The sequence below is a fragment of the Oncorhynchus masou genome, chromosome 8, assembly GCF_036934945.1.
Source record: "Oncorhynchus masou masou isolate Uvic2021 chromosome 8, UVic_Omas_1.1, whole genome shotgun sequence".
Taxonomy (NCBI): Eukaryota; Metazoa; Chordata; class Actinopteri; order Salmoniformes; family Salmonidae; genus Oncorhynchus; species Oncorhynchus masou.
The window spans coordinates 2507555-2528240 of NC_088219.1; the positions used below are offsets into that span (position 1 = coordinate 2507555).

General features: G+C 47.9%; 1 protein-coding gene across 2 annotated transcripts in view; it reads right to left on the minus strand.

Moving 5' to 3' along the window:
• The window catches only part of gbe1a (glucan (1,4-alpha-), branching enzyme 1a), a 188667-nt gene that overhangs the window by 6219 nt on the left and 161762 nt on the right, over nucleotides 1-20686 (minus strand). For both annotated transcript variants that reach the window (XM_064971318.1, XM_064971317.1), the window contains one exon: nucleotides 6925-7057. In XM_064971318.1, coding sequence (XP_064827390.1) covers nucleotides 6925-7057 — 133 coding nt within the window. The remainder of the gene's footprint in view (nucleotides 1-6924; nucleotides 7058-20686) is intronic.

Genomic DNA, 20686 nt, shown 5'->3' on the forward strand with positions numbered 1-20686 from the left:
ATGCGATTGTTGCCAATGACTGGAACGAACTACAAAAATCTCTGAAACTGGAAACACTTATCTCCCTCACTAGCTATAAGCACCAACTGTCAGAGCAGCTCACAGATTACTGCACCTGTACATAGCACATCTATATTTTAGCCCAAACAACTACCTCTTTCCCTACTGTATTTAATTTATTTATTTGCTCCTTTGCACCCCATTATTTTTATTTCTACTTTGCACATTCTTCCACTGCAAATCTACCATTCCAGTGTTTTACTTGCTATATTGTATTTACTTTGCCACCATGGCCTTTTTTTGCCTTTACCTCCCTTATCTCACCTCATTTGCTCACATTGTATATAGACTTGTTTATACTGTATTATTGACTGTATGCTTGTTTTCCTCCATGTGTAACTCTGTGTCGAACTGCTTTGCTTTATCTTGGCCAGGTCGCAATTGTAAGTGAGAACTTGTTCTCAACTAGCCTACCTGGTTAAATAAAGGTGAAATAAATTAAATAAATTAAAAATGGATCATTGGGGATCATTCAATATTCAATATTCTCTTTCTTTTGTGGTTCAGTGAAATCATCCCATGTGAAGAGTCAACTCATTTAACTAAAGTTCAATTAGTAACTAAATTGTTTAAAAATATATATATTGGAAGGATTTAATCATTTGCAATTATGTATCAATCAAGTATGTCTAATTATGGTAAAAGGTTTGTGTCTGTCTCCATATGATAAATATGGTAAATATATCTATTGCAACAAACATTATATTTAAATGGTATTGATATTCATTTGTATATATTTCCGTTAATTCCCATATATTTTCTTTAAATCCCATATAATCCCGTTATATTCCCACGGGAAGTGTTAACCTCTGAATATTCCCCAAAATGTGCATGATCAAATACAAAATCTTAGAATCAACTATTAAAGACTACCAGAACCCACTTGGATGCTCCAATTACATTGAATGAACTACAGGACAAAATACAAACCCTCCAACCCAAAAAGGCCTGTGGTGTTGATGGTATCCTCAATGAAATGATAAAATATAGAGACCACAAATTCCAATATACTCCAACATAATTCTTAGCTCTGGCATCCTCCCCAATATTTGGAACCAAGGACTGATCACCTCAATCCACAAAAGTGGAGACAAATTTGACCCCAATAACTACCGTGGGATATGCGTCAACAGCAACCTTGAGAAAATCCTCTGCCTTATCATTAACAGCAGACTTGTACATTTCCTCAATGAAAACAATGTACTGAGCAAATGTCAAATTGCCTTTTTACCAAATTACCGTACAACAGACCACATAGTCACCCTGCACACCCTGATTGACAAACAAACAAACCAAAACAAAGGCAAAGTCTTCTCATGATTTGTTGATTTAAAAAAAGCTTTTGACTCAATTTGGCCTGAGGGTCTGCTATGCAAATTGATGGAAAGTGGTGTTAACAGAAAAACATACGACATTAAAAAATCTTTCCACACTACACAAACAAGTGTGAGGATAAAATTGGCAACAACAAAACATTTCTTTCCACAGGGCCGTAGGGTGAGACAGGGATGCAGCTTAAGCCCCACCCTATTCAACAGAGTTGAAGTCGGAAGTTCACATACACCTTAACCAAATACCAAAACTCAGTTTTTTACAATTCCAGACATTTAATCCTCGTAAAAGTTCCCTGTCTTAGGACAGTTAGGATCACCACTTTATTTTAAGAATGTGAAATGTCAGAATAATAGTAGAGAGAATAATTTATTTCAGCTTTTATTTCTTTAATCACATTCTCAGTGGGTCAGAAGTTTACATACACTCAATTAGTATTTGGTTGCATTGCCTTTAAATTATTTAACTTGGGTCAAATGTTTTGGGTTGCCTTCCACAAGCTTCCCACAATACGTTGGGTGAATTTTGGCCCATTCCTCCTGACAGAGCTGGTGTAACTGAGTCAGGTTTGTAAGTACTCCTTGCTCGCAAACACTTTTTCAGTTCTGCCCACAGATTTTCTATAGGATTAAGGTCAGGGCTTTGTGATGGCCAATCCAATACCTTGACTTTGTTGTCCTTAAGCCATTTTGCCACAACTTTGGAAGTATGCTTGGGGTCATTGTCCATTTGAAAGACCCATTTGTGACCAAGCTTTAACTTCCTCACTGATGTCTTCAAATGTTGCCTCAATATATCCACATCATTTTCCTCACTCATAATGACATCTATTATGTAAAGTGCACCAGTCCCTCCTGCAGCAAAGCACCCCCACAACATGATGCCACCACCCCCATGCTTCACGGTTGGGATGGTGTTCTTCGGCTTGCAAGCCTCCCCTTTTTCCTCCAAACATAACGATGGTCATTACAGCCAAACAGTTCTATTTTTGTTTCATCAGACAATTCTCCAAAAAGTACGATCTTTGTCCCGATGTGCAGTTGCAAACCGTAGTCTGGCTTTTTTATGGCGGTTTTGGAGCAGTGACGTCTTCCTTGCTGAGCAGCCTTTCAGGTTATGTCGATATAGGACTCGTTTTACTGTGGATATAGATACTTGGTACTTGTTTCCTCCAGCATCTTCACAAGGTCCTTTGCTGTTGTTCTGGGATTGATTTGCACTTTTCGCACCAACGTATGTTCATCTCTAGGAGACAGAACGTGCCTCCTTCCTGAGCGGTATGACGGCTGCGTGGTCCCATGGTGTTTATACTTGCGTACTATTGTTTGTACAGATGAACATGGTACCTTCAGGCATTTGAAAATTGCTCCCAAGGATGAACCAGACTTGTGGAGGTCTACAATTCTTTTTCTGAGGTCTTGGCTGATTTCTTTTGATTTTCCCATGATGTCAAGAAAGGAGTCACTGAGTTTGAAGGTTGGCCTTGAAATACATCCACAGGTACACCTCCAATTGACTCAAATGACGTCAATTAGCCTATAGAAGCTTCTAAAGCCATGACATCATTTTCTGGAATTTTCCAAGCTGTTTAAAGGCACAGCCAACTTAGTGTATGTAAACTTCTGATCCACTGGAATTGTGATGCAGTGAATTATAAGTTAAATAATCTGTCTGTAAACAATTGTTGGAAAAATTACTTGTGTCATGCACAAAGTAGATGTCCTAACCGACTTGCCAAAACTATAGTTTGTTAACAAGATGTGTGGAGTGGTTGAAAAATGAGTTTTAATTACTCCAGCCTAAGTGTATGTAAACTTACGACTTCAACTGAAAATGTCAATGACTCGGCGAGGGCAGTTTGCAGCACCCGGCCTCACCCTACTAAAATCTAAAGACAAACGTCTACTATTTGCTGATGATCTGGTGCTTGTCACCAAGGAGGGCCTACAGCAGCAACTAGATCTTCTGCACAGATTCTGCCAGACCTGGGCCCTGACAGTAAGTCTCAGTAAGACCAAAATAACGGTGTTCCAAAAAAGGTCCAGTCTCCAGGACCACAAATACAAATTCCATCAAGACACCGTTGCCCTAGAGCACACAAAAAACTGGCCTAAACAACAGCGCCAACTCCCGAGTGGTGCAGCGGTCTAAGGCACTGCATCGCAGTGGTAGAGGCGTCACTACAGTCCCTGGTTCGAATCCAGGCTGTATCACAAACCGGCTGTGATCGGGGCGGTGCACAATTGGCCCAGCGTCGTCCGGGTTTGGCCGTCATTGTAAATAAACATTTGTTCTTTATTTAACTTGGCAAGTCAATTAAGGTTAAAAAAATAAATAAAAACAATAAGCTGTGAACGATCTGAGAGACAAGGTAAGAAGGGCCATCAAAAGGAACATAAAATTCAACATACCAATTAGGATCTGGCTAAAAATACTTGTATCAGTTATAGAAGCCATTGCCCTTTATGGTTGTGAGGTCTGGGGTCCGCTCACCAACCAAGTGTTTCACAAAATGGGACAAACACCAAATTGAGACTCTGCATGCAGAATTCTGCAAAAATATCCTCAGTGTACAACGTAAAACACCAAATAATGCATGCAGAGCAGAATTAGGCCGATACCCACTAATTATCAAAATCCAGAAAAGAGCCATTCAATTCTACAACCACCTAAAAGGAATCGATTCCCAAACCTTCCATAACAAATCCATCACCTACAGAGAGATGAACCTGGAGAAGAGTCCCCTAAGCAAGCTGGTCCAGGGGCTCTGTTCACAAACACAAACACACCCCACAGAGCCCCAGGACAGCAACACAATTAGATCCAACCAAATCATGAGAAAACAAAAAGATAATTACTTGACACATTGGAAAAAATTTACAAAAACAGAGCAAACTAAAATGCTATTTGGCCCTAAACAGAGAGTACACAGTGGCAGAATACCTGACCACTGTGACTGACCCAAAATTAAGGAAAGCTTTGACTATGTATAGACTCAGTGAGCATAGCCTTGCTATTGAGAAAGGCCGTCGCAGGCCGTAGGCTATATATATATATATGACATTAGTAATGTCTGTATTCTTTTGGAACTTCTGTAAGTGTAAATGTAATTTATTTCACTTTGTTTATCATCTACTTCCCTTGCATTGGCAATGTTAACATGTTTCCCATGCCAATAAAGCCCTTAAATTACATTGAAATTGAATTGAGAGAGCGAGAGCCAGAGAGAGAGAGAGAGAACCAAAGAGAGCAAGACAGGAGAGAATGACAGTAATTGGGAGCAGAAACTGCATATTCAGCAGGACACTACCTTTATTTTATAAGATGTGTGTTTGTATGTGCGTCTGCCACAACCTGCCTCTGCCAACAACATGGGTAAAAAGCTCCGCACATTTTCAAAAGTGGATGAAGCAAAGCAGAATCATACAGGGGCTGCAGAGGAACCGATTTGGACCCAACACCCACACAGCGGTTCTGTAGCCTATTCACACAGCGGTACTGTAGCCTATTCACACAGCGGTACTGTAGCCTATTCACACAGCGGTACTGTAGCCTATTCACACAGCGGTACTGTAGCCTATTCACACAGCGGTACTGTAGCCTATTCACACAGCGGTACTGTAGCCTATTCACACAGCGGTTCTGTAGCCTATTCACACAGCGGTACTGTAGCCTATTCACACAGCGGTACTGTAGCCTATTCACACAGCGGTACTGTAGCCTATTCACACAGCGGTTCTGTAGCCTATTCACACAGCGGTACTGTAGCCTATTCACACAGCGGTTCTGTAGCCTATTCACACAGCGGTACTGTAGCCTATTCACACAGCGGTACTGTAGCCTATTCACACAGCGGTTCTGTAGCCTATTCTCACAGCGGTACTGTAGCCTATTCACACAGCGGTACTGTAGCCTATTCACACAGCGGTACTGTAGCCAATTCACACAGCGGTACTGTAGCCTATTCACACAGCGGTACTGTAGCCTATTCACACAGCGGTACTGTAGCCTATTCACACAGCGGTACTGTAGCCTATTCTCACAGCGGTACTGTAGCCTATTCACACAGCGGTACTGTAGCCTATTCACACAGCGGTACTGTAGCCTGTAGCCTATTCACACAGCGGTACTGTAGCCTATTCACACAGCGGTACTGTAGCCTATTCACACAGCGGTACTGTAGCCTATTCACACAGCGGTACTGTAGCCTATTCACACAGCGGTACTGTAGCCTATTCACACAGCGGTACTGTAGCCTATTCACACAGCGGTACTGTAGCCTATTCACACAGCGGTACTGTAGCCTATTCACACAGCGGTACTGTAGCCTATTCACACAGCGGTACTGTAGCCTATTCACACAGCGGTACTGTAGCCAATTCACACAGCGGTACTGTAGCCTATTCACACAGCGGTACTGTAGCCTATTCACACAGCGGTACTGTAGCCTATTCACACAGCGGTACTGTAGCCTATTCACACAGCGGTACTGTAGCCTATTCACACAGCGGTACTGTAGCCTATTCTCACAGCGGTACTGTAGCCTATTCACACAGCGGTACTGTAGCCTATTCACACAGCGGTACTGTAGCCTATTCACACAGCGGTACTGTAGCCTATTCACACAGCGGTACTGTAGCCTATTCACACAGCGGTACTGTAGCCTATTCACACAGCGGTACTGTAGCCTATTCACACAGCGGTACTGTAGCCTATTCACACAGCGGTACTGTAGCCTATTCACACAGCGGTACTGTAGCCTATTCACACAGCGGTACTGTAGCCTATTCACACAGCGGTACTGTAGCCTATTCACACAGCGGTACTGTAGCCTATTCACACAGCGGTACTGTAGCCTATTCACACAGCGGTACTGTAGCCTATTCACACAGCGGTACTGTAGCCTATTCACACAGCGGTACTGTAGCCTATTCACACAGCGGTACTGTAGCCTATTCACACAGCGGTACTGTAGCCTATTCACACAGCGGTACTGTAGCCTATTCACACAGCGGTACTGTAGCCTATTCACACAGCGGTACTGTAGCCTATTCACACAGCGGTACTGTAGCCTATTCACACAGCGGTACTGTAGCCTATTCACACAGCGGCACTGTAGCCTATTCACACAGCGGCACTGTAGCCTATTCTCACAGCGGCACTGTAGCCTATTCTCACAGCGGCACTGTAGCCTATTCACACAGCGGCACTGTAGCCTATTCACACAGCGGCACTGTAGCCTATTCACACAGCGGCACTGTAGCCTATTCACACAGCGGCACTGTAGCCTATTCACACAGCGGTACTGTAGCCTATTCACACAGCGGTACTGTAGCCTATTCACACAGCGGTACTGTAGCCTATTCACACAGCGGTACTGTAGCCTATTCACACAGCGGTACTGTAGCCTATTCACACAGCGGTACTGTAGCCTATTCACACAGCGGTACTGTAGCCTATTCACACAGCGGTACTGTAGCCTATTCACACAGCGGTACTGTAGCCTATTCACACAGCGGTACTGTAGCCTACCTTCAAAGAGTGTGGCTGCCATTGGTCGTTCACGCCTTTAAATGGTTCCTGTTCGGTGAAGAACACTGTGTCTGTGTCCAGTCGACCATGTCCCCCATACTGCTCAGCATCACTGTCCAGCTTGATACGATATCTGAGGAGGGTTAAGGAAGGATAGAGGGTGGGAGGGAGAGATGGAGGGTGGGAGAGATGGAGAGATGGAGAGATGGAGAGTGGGAGGGAGAGATGGAGGGAGGGAGAGATGGAGGGTGGGAGGGATATAAGGATGGAGGGAGGGAGAGATGGATGGTGGGAGAGAGGGAGGGAGGGAGAGATGGAGGGTGTGAGGGATATAAGGATGGAGGGAGAGAGAGATGGAGGGTGGGAGAGATATAAGGACAGAGGGAGGGAGGGATGGAGGGAGAGATGGAGGGTGGGACATAAGGACAGAGAGAGGGAGAGATGGAGGGAGGGAGAGATGGAGGGAGGGAGAGATGGAGGGAGAGCGGGATAGAAAGTAGGGATGGATAGGTAGGGGTGGATAGAGATGGATAGGTATGGATGGATGGATAGGTAGGTAGGTATGGATGGATGGATAGGTAGGTAGGGATGGATGGGGATGGATAGGTAGGGATGGATGGATAGGGAAGGATAGGTAGGGATGGATGGATAGGGATGGATGGATAGGGATGGATGGATGGATAGGGATGGATGGATAGGGATGGATGGATGGATAGGGATGGATGGATAGGGATGGATAGGTAGGGATGGATAGGTAGGGATGGATGGATAGGTAGGGATGGATAGGTAGATGATGGATGGATAGGGATGATAGGGATAGTGATGGATGGATAGGTAGATGATAGATAGAATAAGGATGGATAGGGATGGATAGGTAGAGATGGATATAGGGATGAATAATAAGTAGGGATGGATAAGTAGATGGATGGATAGATGGAATAAGAGATGATAAGATGATAAGATAGATGAATAAGGGATGGATAAGAGATAATAAGAGATAAGATGATATGATAAGAATGAATGAATAAGTAAGAGATGATGATAAGATAAGATGAATAAGTAAGATAGATATGATAGAAGAGATGATAGATAATAAGTAGAGATAGAATAGTAGAATAGAATAGAGAATAAGATAGATAGAAGAATAATGAAATGAATAATAGAGATATAAGAATGAATAAGAGATAGATGAATAATGAATGAATAATGAATAGAGATGAATAAGAGATAGATGAATAATAGATGAATAAATAAGAGATAGATGAATAAGATGATAAGATGAATAAGTAAGATAGATAGATAAGAGATGAATAAGTAAGAGATAGATGATAATGATAAGATAATAAGTAAAGAATGATAATAAGAAAGATGATAGATAAGAGATAGGTATAGATAAATAAGAATGAATAAGTAAGAGATAGATAAGTAGAGATAGATGAATAATGGGAATGAATAAGTAAGATAAGAGTGAATGAATAAATAGAATGAATAAGTAAGAGATGAATAAGATGAATGATAAGATAGAAATAGGATAAGGATGGATAAGAATGAATAAGTAGATGAATAAGTAAGATATGATGGATAAGTAAGATGATAAGATGAATAGATGAAATGATGAATGATAAGTAGATAGATGAATATAGATAATAAGATAGATAGGATGGATAATAGGGATGGATGGATGAATAAGTAGGGATGGATATAGGGATGGATAGGTAGGGATGGATAGGTAGGGATGGATGGATAGGATGATGGATAAGGATAGGATGGATGGATAGATAGGGATGATGGATAGGGATGGATAGATAGGGATGGATAGGTAGGGATGGATGGATAGGGATGGATGGTAGGGATGGATAGGTAGGGATGGATGGAGTGATGGATGGATAGGGGAAGGATAGGTAGGGATGGATAGGTAGGGATGGATAGGATAGGGATGGATAGGATAGGATGGATAGGTAGGGATGGATGGATAGGGGGATGGATAGGTAGGGATGGATGGATAGGGATGGATAGGATAGGGATGGATGGATAGGGATAGGGATGGATAGGATGGATAGATGGATGGATGGATAGGGATGGATAGGTAGGGATGGATAGGTAGGGATGGATAGGTAGATGGATGGATAGGGATGGATAGGTAGGGATGGATAGGTAGGGATGGATGGATAGGTAGGGATGGATAGGTAGGGATGGATAGGTAGGGATGGATAGGTAGGGATGGATGAATAGGGATGGATAGGTAGGGATGGATGGATAGGGAAGGATAGGTAGGGATGGATAGGTAGGGATGGATGGATAGGTAGGGATGGATAGGGATGGATGGATAGGTAGGGATGGATGGATAGGGATGGATAGGTAGGGATGGATGGATAGGAATGGATGGATGGATAGGGATGGATAGGTAGGGATGGATGGATAGGGATGGATGGATAGGGAGGGAAGGATAGGTAGGGATGGATAGGGATGGATGGATAGGGAAGGATAGGTAGGGAAGGATAGGTAGGGATGGATGGATAGGGATGGATGGATAGGGATGGATGGATAGGGATGGATAGGGGATGGATGGATGATGGATAGGTAGTGATGGATGATAGGGATGGATAGGTAGGGATGGATAGGTAGGGATGGATGGATAGGGATGGATAGGTAGGGATGGATGGATAGGAATGGATGGATAGGGATGGATGGATAGGGATGGATAGGTAGGGATGGATAGGTAGGGATGGATGGATAGGGATGGATAGGTAGGGATGGATAGGATAGGGATGGATGGATAGGGATGGATAGGTAATAAGGATGGATAGGTAGGATGATGGATAATAGGGATGGATGGATAGGTAGGGATGGATAGGTAGGGATGGATAGAGATGGATAGGTAGGGATGGATGGATAGGGGTGGATGGATAGGGATGGATAGGTAGGGATGGATGGATAGGGAAGGATAGGATAGGTAGGGATGGATAGGTAGGGATGGATAGGGGTGGATGGATAGAGATGGATAGGTAGTGATGGATGGATAGGGAAGGATAGGTAGGTAGGGATGGATAGGTAGGGATGGATAGAGATGGATAGGTAGGGATGGATGGATAGGGATGGATGGATAGAGATGGATAGGTAGGGATGGATAGGTAGGGATGGATAGGTAGGGATGGATGGATAGGTAGGGATGGATAGAGATGGATAGGTAGGGATGGATAGGTAGGGATGGATAGGTAGGGATGGATGGATAGGTAGGGATGGATAGAGATGGATAGGTAGGGATGGATAGGTAGGGATGGATAGGTAGGGATGGATAGGTAGGTAGGGATGGATAGGTAGGGATGGATAGAGATGGATAGGTAGGGATGGATAGGTAGGGATGGATAGGTAGGTAGGGATGGATAGGTAGGGATGGATAGAGATGGATAGGTAGGGATGGATAGGTAGGGATGGATGGATAGGGAGGGATAGGTAGGGATGGATGGATAGGGATGGATAGGTAGGGATGGATGGATAGGGATGGATAGGGAGGGATGGATGGATAGGGAAGATAGGTAGGTAGGGATGGATAGGTAGGGATGGATAGAGATGGATAGGTAGGGATGGATAGGTAGGGATGGATAGAGATGGATAGGTAGGGATGGATAGGTAGTGATGGATGGATAGGGAAGGATAGGTAGGTAGGGATGGATAGGTAGGGATGGATAGAGATGGATAGGTAGGGATGGATAGGTAGGGATGGATAGGTAGGGATGGATAGGTAGGGATGGATAGGTAGGGATGGATGGATAGGATGGGATGGATAGGGATGGATAGGGGATGGATAGGAGGGATGGATAGAGGGATGGATAGGGATGGATGGATAGGGATGGATGGATAGGGATGGATAGGTAGGGATGGATAGGGAGGGATGGATAGGGAGGGATGGATAGGTAGGGATGGATGGATAGGGATGGATGGATAGGGAGGGATGGATGGATAGGGATGGATAGGTAGGGATGGATGGATAGGGATGGACAGATGGATAGGTAGGATGGATAAGTAGGGATGGATAGGTAGGGATGGATAGGTGGATGGATAGGGATGGATGGATAGATGATGGATAGGTAGGGATGGATGGATAGGGATGGATAGGTAACGGATAGATAGATGGATAGAGATGGATAAAGGTAGGGATGGATGGATAGGGATAGGGATGGATAGGTAGGGATGGATAGGATATAGGGATGGATAGGTAGGGATGGATGGATAGGATAGATGGATGGATAGGGATGGATGGATAGGGATGGATAAGTAGGGATGGATGGATAGGGATGGATGGATAGGGATGGATAGGTAGGGATGGATGGATAGGGATGGATGGATAGGTAGGGATGGATAGGTAGGGATGGATGGATAGGGAGGGAGGGATGGATGGATAGGGATGGATAGGTAGGGATGGATGGATAGGGATGGATGGATAGGGATGGATGGATAGGGATGGATAGGTAGGGATGGATAGGTAGGGATGGATAGGTAGGGATGGATGGATAGGGATGGATGGATAGGGATGGATAGGGATGGATAGGGATGGATAGGTAGGGATGGATAGGTAGGGATGGATAGGGATGGATAGGTAGGGATGGATAGGGATGGATAGGTAGTGATGGATGGATAGGGAAGGATAGGTAGGGATGGATAGGTAGTGATGGATGGATAGGGATGGATAGGTAGGGATGGATGGATAGGGATGGATGGATAGGGATGGATAGGTAGGGATGGATAGGTAGTGATGGATAGGTAGTGATGGATGGATAGGGAAGGATAGGTAGGGATGGATAGGTAGGGATGGATGGATAGGTAGGGATGGATAGGTAGGGATGGATGGATAGGGAATGGATAGGTAGGGATGGATGGATAGGTAGGGATGGATAGGATAGGGATGGATGGATAGGTAGGGATGGATGGATAGGGATGGATGGATAGGGATGGATGGATAGGTAGGGATGGATAGGGATGGATGGATAGGGAAGGATAGGTAGGGATGGATAGGTAGGGATGGATGGATAGGGATGGATAGGTAGGGATGGATGGATAGGGATGGATGGATAGAGATGGATAGGTAGGGATGGATAGGTAGGGATGGATAGGGAGGATGGATAGGGATGGATAGGCAGGGATGGATGGATAGGAGATGGATAGGGAGGGATGGATGGAGGGATGGATAGATAGATTGGATAGGCAGATTTGATAGACGGATGGATAGGGATGGACGGATAGGTAGGGATAGGGATGGATGGATAGGGATGGATAGGATAGGGACGGATGGATAGGGATGGAGGGATGGACAGGCAGGGATAGGAGGGGACGGATGACAGGGACGGAGGGACGGCAGGGACGGACAGGCAGGGACGGATAGGTAGTGGATGGACGGGACAGGATAGGCAGGGGACAGGGATGGCAGGGACGGACGGACAGGGATGGATAGGCAGGGACGGACAGGACAGGGACGACAGGCAGGGACGGACAGGCAGGGGACGGACAGGCAGGGACGGACGGATAGGTAGGGATGGACAGGATGGATAGGACGGATATGATAGGGACGGATGGATAGGCAGGGAGGGATATAGGTAGGATAGACGGATAGGAGGGATGGATGGATAGGATGGATACAGGCAGGACGGACAGGCAGGCAGGATACGGATGGATAGGTAGAGGATGGATGGATGGAGGCAGGGACGGATAGGCAGGGACGGATAGGTAGGGGACGGGACATGGATAGGGACGGACAGGCAGGGACGGATAGGATGGAGGACGGGCAGGGATGGATAGGCAGGGATGGATAGAGATGGACAGACAGGCAGGCAGGGACGAGGCAGGATGGACGGACAGGCAGGGACGGATGGATAGGGACGGACAGGGAGGGACGGACGGAAGGATAGGGACGGATAGGCAGGGATGGATAGATGGATAGGGATGGATGGATAGGGATGGACAGGATGGATAGGACAGGGATGGATGGATAGGGATGGATAGGTAGGGACGGATAGAGGGATGGATGGGTAGGACATAGGATGGATAGGCAGGGATGGATGGATAGGATGGATGGATAGGTAGGGATGGATGGTAGGGATGGATAGGTAGGGATGGATAGGTAGGATGGATGATAGGATGGATAGGTAGGGATGGATAGGTAGGGATGGATAGGGAGGGATGGATGGATATAGGTAGGATGGATATAGGGATGGATGGATGGATAGGATGAGGGATGGATAGGTAGGGATGGATAGGCAGGGATGGATAGGGAGGGATGGATGGATAGGGGATAGGGATGGATAGGATAGGGATGGATATAGGTAGGGATGGATAGGTAGGGATAGGATGGGATGGATAGGATGGATGGATAGGGATGGATAGGATAGGGAGGATAGGACAGGGATGGATGGATAGGGATAGGATGGATAGGTAGGGATGGATGGATAGGGATGGATGGATAGGGATGGATAGGTAGGGATGGATGGATAGGGATGGATGGATAGGATGGATAGGTAGGGGATGGATAGGGAGGATGGATAGGTAGGGATGGATAGGTAGGGATGGATAGGTAGGGATGGATGGGATGGATAGGGGATGGATAGGGATAGGGGGATGGATGGATAGGGATGGATAGGGATGGATAGGGATGGATAGGTAGGGATGGATAGGTAGGGATGGATAGGATATGGATAGGGAGGGATGGATAGGGATGGATAGGTAGGGATGGATGGATAGGGATGGATAGGTAGGGATGGATAGGGGTAGGGGATGGATGGATAGATGGATAGGTAGGGATGGATGGATAGGGATGGATGGATAGGGATGGATAGGTAGGGATGGATAGGAGGATGGATGGATGGATAGATGGATAGGATGGATAGGTAGGGGATGGATAGGTAGGGATGGATAGGATAGGGATGGATGGATAGGATGATGGATGGATAGGTAGGGATGGATGGATAGGATAGGGAGGGGATGGATAGGATGGATGGATAGGGATGGATGGATAGGGATAGGATGGATAGGTAGGGATGGATAGATAGGGATGGATAGATAGGGATGGATGGATAGGGATGGATAGGATGGATAGGTAGGGATGGATAGGTAGGGATGGATGGATAGGGACGGATAGGTAGGGATGGATGGATAGGGATGGATGGATAGGGATGGATAGGATAGGATAGATGGATAGGTAGGGATGGATAGGTAGGGATGGATGGGATAGGGATGGATAGGTAGGATGGATAGGTAGGGACGGATGGATAGGATAGGGATGGATAGGCAGGGATGGATAGGATGGATGATAGGATAGGGAGGGATGGATAGGCAGGACGGATGGATAGGATGGATAGGCAGGGACGGATAGGCAGGGATGGACAGGATAGGGACGGGATGGACGGATAGGCAGGGATGGGATGGACGGGACAGGGACGGATAGGCAGGGACGGACAGGCAGGGGACGGACATAGGCAGGACGGACGGCAGGGATGGACAGGCAGGGACGGACGGATAGGATGGATAGGCAGGGACGGGATAGGTAGGGACGGATGGATGGAGGCAGGGATGGACGGATAGGCAGGGACGGACAGGCAGGGACGGACAGGCAGGGATGGATGGATGGATAGGTAGGTAGGATGGATGGATAGGGATGGATGATGGATGGAGGTAGGCAGGGATGGATGGATAGGACGGATGGATAGGGACGGATAGGTAGGGATGGATAGGGATAGGGATGGACGGATAGGATGGGGACGGATAGGCAGGGACGGACAGGCAGGGACGGATGGATAGGACGGGGATATGGATAGGATGGATGGACAGGATGGATAGGACAGGCAGGGATGGATAGGGACGGACGGACAGGGACGGACAGGCAGGGACGGACAGGCAGGGACGGACGGACAGGGACGGACAGGATAGGGACGGACGGCAGGGACGGACGGCAGGGACGAGGATAGGACGGATAGGGACGGATAGGCAGGGATGGATGGATAGGGGGGATGGCAGGGACGGACATAGGTGTGGGAGGATAGGTAGGGATGATAGGACGGGATAGGTAGGGGATGGACGGATAGGGACGGACAGGGGGGATAGGTAGGGATGGATGGATAGGGCAGGGACGGATAGGGATGGATAGGGATGGACGGAGGGACGGATAGGTAGGGAGGGACGGACAGGCAGGATAGACGGATAGGCATAGGGATGGACGGACAGGGATGGATAGGAGGGATGGATGGATAGGGACGGATAGGACGGATGGACAGGCAGGGACGGATAGGTAGGAGGCAGGGACGGATGGACAGGGACGGACGGGCAGGGACGGATAGGCAGGGACGGACAGGCAGGGACGGATAGGCAGGGACGGAGGGACGGATAGGCAGGGACGGACGGACAGGGACGGACGGATAGGGACGGACGGACAGGGACGGACGGACAGGGACGGACAGGCAGGGACGACGGATAGGGACGGACGGACAGGGATGGACGGCAGGGATGGATAGGGACGGATGGGGGACGGACAGGTAGGGACGGACAGGATGGATGACGGAGGGACGGATAGGGACGGACAGGCAGGGACGGATGGATAGGTACGGATGGAGGGACGGACAGGATGGAGGGACGGATAGGAGGGACGGATAGGACAGGGACGGACAGGACACAGGCAGGGACGGACGGACAGGGAGGGATGGACAGGGGGACGACAGGGATAGGATGGACAGGCATGGACGGATAGGCAGGGACGGACGGATAGGGACGGACGGTAGGGACGGATGGCAGGGACGGACGGATAGGGACGGACAGGCAGGGACGGACGGCAGGGACGGATGGCATAGGACGGACAGGCAGGGACGGGACGGACGGACGGACGAGGACAGGGACGGACGGACGGCAGGGATGGACACGGACGGACATAGGGCAGGGACGGACAGGCAGGGACGGACAGGCAGGACGGATAGGCAGGGACGGATAGGACGGATAGGCAGGGACGGACGGAGGGACGGACAGGAGGGACGGACAGGCAGGGACGGATAGGCAGGGACGGACGGATAGGGATGGGACGGGATGGACGGACGGACAGGACGGATTGGGACGGATAGGGATGGATAGGTAGGATGGACAGGCAGGATAGACGGACGGATAGGCAGGGACGGACGGATGGATAGGGGGAGGGAGGATAGGCAGAGGGATGGATGGATAGGGATGGATAGGGACGGATAGGCAGGGACGGATGGATAGGCAGGGACGGATGGACAGGCAGGGATGGGATAGGTAGGGATGGGACGGACATAGGCAGGGATGGATGGATAGGGATGGATGGAGGCAGGATGGATAGGATGGATAGGCAGGGATGGATAGGGAAGGATAGGGATGGATGGACAGGATAGGGATGGATGGATAGGGATGGATGGGGATGGATGGATAGGGAGGGATGGATGGATAGGGATGGATAGGTAGGGATGGATGATAGGTAGGGAGGATGGATGGATAGGAGGGATGGATGGATGGATAGGTAGGGATGGATGGATAGGGATGGATAGGTAGGGATGGATAGGTAGGGATGGATAGAGATGGATAGGTAGGGATGGATGGATAGGGATGGATGGATAGGGATGGATAGGTAGGGATGGATAGGTAGGGATGGATAGGTATGGATAGATGGATGGATAGGTAGGGATGGATAGGTAGGGATGGATGGATAGGGATGGATAGGTAGGGATGGATGGATAGGGATGGATAGGTAGGGATGGATGGATAGGGATGGATAGGTAGGGATGGATAGGTAGGGATGGATAGGATAGGTAGGGATGGATGGATAGGGATGGATAGGGATGGATGGATAGGGGATGGATGATGGATGGTAGGGATGGATATAGGTAGGATGGATAGGATGGATAGGTAGGGATGGAGATGGATAGGTAGGGATGGATGGATAGGTAGATGGATAGGTAGGATGGATAGGTAGGGATGGATGGATAGGGATGGATAGGTATAGGGATGGAGGGATGGATAGGTAGGATGGATAGGCAGGGATGGATAGGTAGGGATGGATGGATAGGGATGGATACAGGCAGGGAGGGGGATGGATGGACGGACGGATGGATAGGATAGACGATGGATAGGGACGGACAGGCAGGGATGGATGGATAGGATAGGATGGATAGGTAGGGATGGATGATAGGACGGGATAGGCAGTAGGACGGATGGATATGGATAGGGGGATGGATAGGCAGATAGGGATGGCAGGGATGGATAGGATAGGGATGGATAGGATGGATAGGGATGGATGGATAGGGATGGATGGGATAGGGATGGATAGGTAGGGATGGATGGATAGGATGGATAGGTAGGGATGGATGGGGATGGAGGATAGGGATGGATAGGTAGGGATGGATGGGGGATGGATAGGATAGGGATGGATAGGTAGGGATGGATAGGATAGGGATGGATGGATATAGGGATGGATAGGTAGGGATGGATAGGTAGGGATGGATGGATAGGATGGATGGATAGGGATGGATAGGGATGGATAGGATAGGGATGGATAGGATAGGGATGGATGGATAGGATATAGGGGGATGGATAGGTAGGGATGGATGGATGGAGGGGGATGGATGGATAGGGATGGATGGATAGGAGGGATGGATGGAGGGATATGGATAGGATGGATAGGTAGGGATGGATGGATAGGGATGGATGGAGGGATGGAGGGATGGATGGATAGGATGGATAGGATGGATGGATAGGGATGGATAGGTAGGGATGGATGGATAGGGATGGATGGATAGGGATGGATAGGATGGATAGGATGGATGGATATAGGGATGGATAGGTAGGGACGGATGGATAGGGATGGATGGATAGGGATGGATAGGTAGGGATGGATAGGCAGGGATGGATAGAGATGGATAGGGATGGATGGATAGGTAGGGATGGATAGGGATGGATAGGGATAGGGATGGATAGGATAGGGATGGATAGGTAGGGATGGATGGATAGGGATGGATAGGTAGGGATGGATGGATAGGATGGATAGATGGATGGATAGGGACGGATGGATGGAGGCAGGGATGGATAGGGATGGATAGGTAGGGATGGATAGGATATGGATGGATAGGGATGGATAGGACGGATAGGCAGGGATGGATGGAGGATAGGGATGGATAGAGGACGGATGGATAGGCAGGGATGGATGATAGGGATAGGATGGATAGGGGGATGGATAGGATAGGGATGGATAGGAGGGATGGATGGATAGGGATGGATAGGTAGGGATGGATGGATAGGATGGATAGGATAGGGATGGATGGAAGGGATGGATAGGTGGATAGGGATGGATAGGAAGGGATGGATGGATAGGGGGATGGATAGGATAGGATGGATAGGTAGGGATGGATGGATAGGATGGATAGGTAGGGATGGATAGGTAGTGATGGATGGATAGGTGATGGATAGGTAGGGATGGATAGGAGGAGATGGATGGATAGGGATGGATGGATAGGTAGGGATGGATAGGTAGGGATGGATGGATAGGGATGGATAGGTAGGGATGGATGGATAGGGATGGATGGATAGGGATGGATAGGTAGGGATGGATAGGGATGGATAGGTAGGGATGGATGGATAGGGATGGATAGGGATAGGGATGGATAGGTAGGGATGGATAGGATAGGGAGGGATATGGATAGGGATGGATAGGTAGGGATGGATGGATAGGGATGGGATAGGATGGAGGTAGGGATGGATAGGGAGGGATGGATGGATAGGATGGGATGGATAGGGATGGATAGGTAGGGATGGATAGGAAGGGGATGGATAGGTAGGGATGGATAGGTAGGGATGGATAGGATAGGGATGGATAGGATGGAGGGATGGATAGGTAGGGATGGATGGATAGGTGAGGGATGGATAGGTAGGGATGGATAGGGATGGATGGATAGGGATGGATAGGTAGGGATGGATGGATAGGGATGGATAGGTAGGGATGGATGGATAGGTAGGGATGGATGGAAAGGGATGGATAGGTAGGGATGGATAGGTAGGGATGGATGGATAGGGATGGATGGATAGGGATGGATAGGTAGTGATGGATGGATAGGTAGTGATGGATGGAAAGGGAAGGATAGGTAGGGATGGATAGGAAGAGATGGATGGATAGGGATGGATGGATAGGGATGGATAGGTAGGGATGGATGGATAGGGATGGATAGGTAGGGATGGATGGATAGGGATGGATGGATAGGGATGGATAGGTAGGATGGATGGATGGATAGGGATGGATAGGATGGAGGTAGATGGATGGATAGGGATGGATGGAGGGATAGGATGGATGGATAGGTAGGGATGGATGGATAGGTAGGGATGGATAGGTAGGGATGGATGGATAGGGATGGATAGGGATGGATAGATGGATGGATAGGGATGGATGGATAGGGATGGATAGGTAGGGATGGATAGGGAGGGATGATAGGTAGGGATGGATAGGATAGAGATGGATGGATAGGGGATGGATAGGATGGATAGGGGGATGGATATAGGTAGGGGATGGATGGATGGATAGGGATGGATGGATAGGGATGGATAGGATAGGATGGATGGATGGATGGATATAGGAGGGATGGAGGATAGGGATGGATGGATAGGGATGGATAGGTAGGGATGGATAGGAAGAGATGGATGGATAGGGATGGATGGATAGGGATGGATGGTAGATGGATAGGTAGTGGATGGATGGATAGGTAGGGATGGATGGATAGAGATGGATAGGTAGGGATGGATGGATAGAGATGGATAGGTAGGGATGGATGGATAGGGATGGATAGGTAGGGATGGATAGGTAGGGATGGATGGATAGGGATGGATGGAGGTAGGGATGGATAGGTAGGGATGGATGGGTAGGGATGGATGGATAGGGATGGATAGGTAGGGATGGATAGGTAGGGATGGATGGATAGGGATGGATAGGTAGGGATGGATAGGTAGGGATGGATAGAGATGGATAGGTAGGTATGGATGGATAGGTAGGGATGGAGGGATGGATGGACAGATGGATGGATGGATAGGTAGGTATGGATGGGTAGGGATGGATAGGTAGGGATGGATGGATAGGGATGGATAGGTAGGGATGGATAGGTAGGGATGGATGGGTAGGGATGGATAGGTAGGGATGGATGGATAGGGATGGATAGGTAGGGATGGATGGGTAGGGATGGATGGGTAGGGATGGATAGGTAGGGATGGATGGATAGGGATGGATAGGTAGGGATGGATAGGTAGGGATGGAGGGATGGATGGACAGATGGATGGATGGATAGGTAGGTATGGATGGATGGATGGATGGATAGGTAGGGATGGATGCAGGGGTTGACAGAAAGTCATCAGCAAAGGTAGTTGTTATGACTGATTTGTTTGTCAAAATCAATGTGCAGGCCAGAAAAATTACAAACATTTAGGTCCATTAAAATGTGTACAGGAACTAATGGGGATCCTTAATAAATACTAAGACCCCATTACAGTAATTCACCACCCAGACAGACAGACTGTTAAACATCAACACAACCACAGGCGTGTATATATATCTACACTGCTCAAAAAAATAAAGGGAACACTAAAATAACACATCCTAGATCTGAATGAATGAAATATTCTTATTCAATACTTATTTCTTTACATAGTTGAATGTGCTGACAACAAAATCACACAAAAATGATCTATGGAAATCAAATTTATCAACCCATGGAGGTCTGGATTTGGCCTTCCTCTTGCA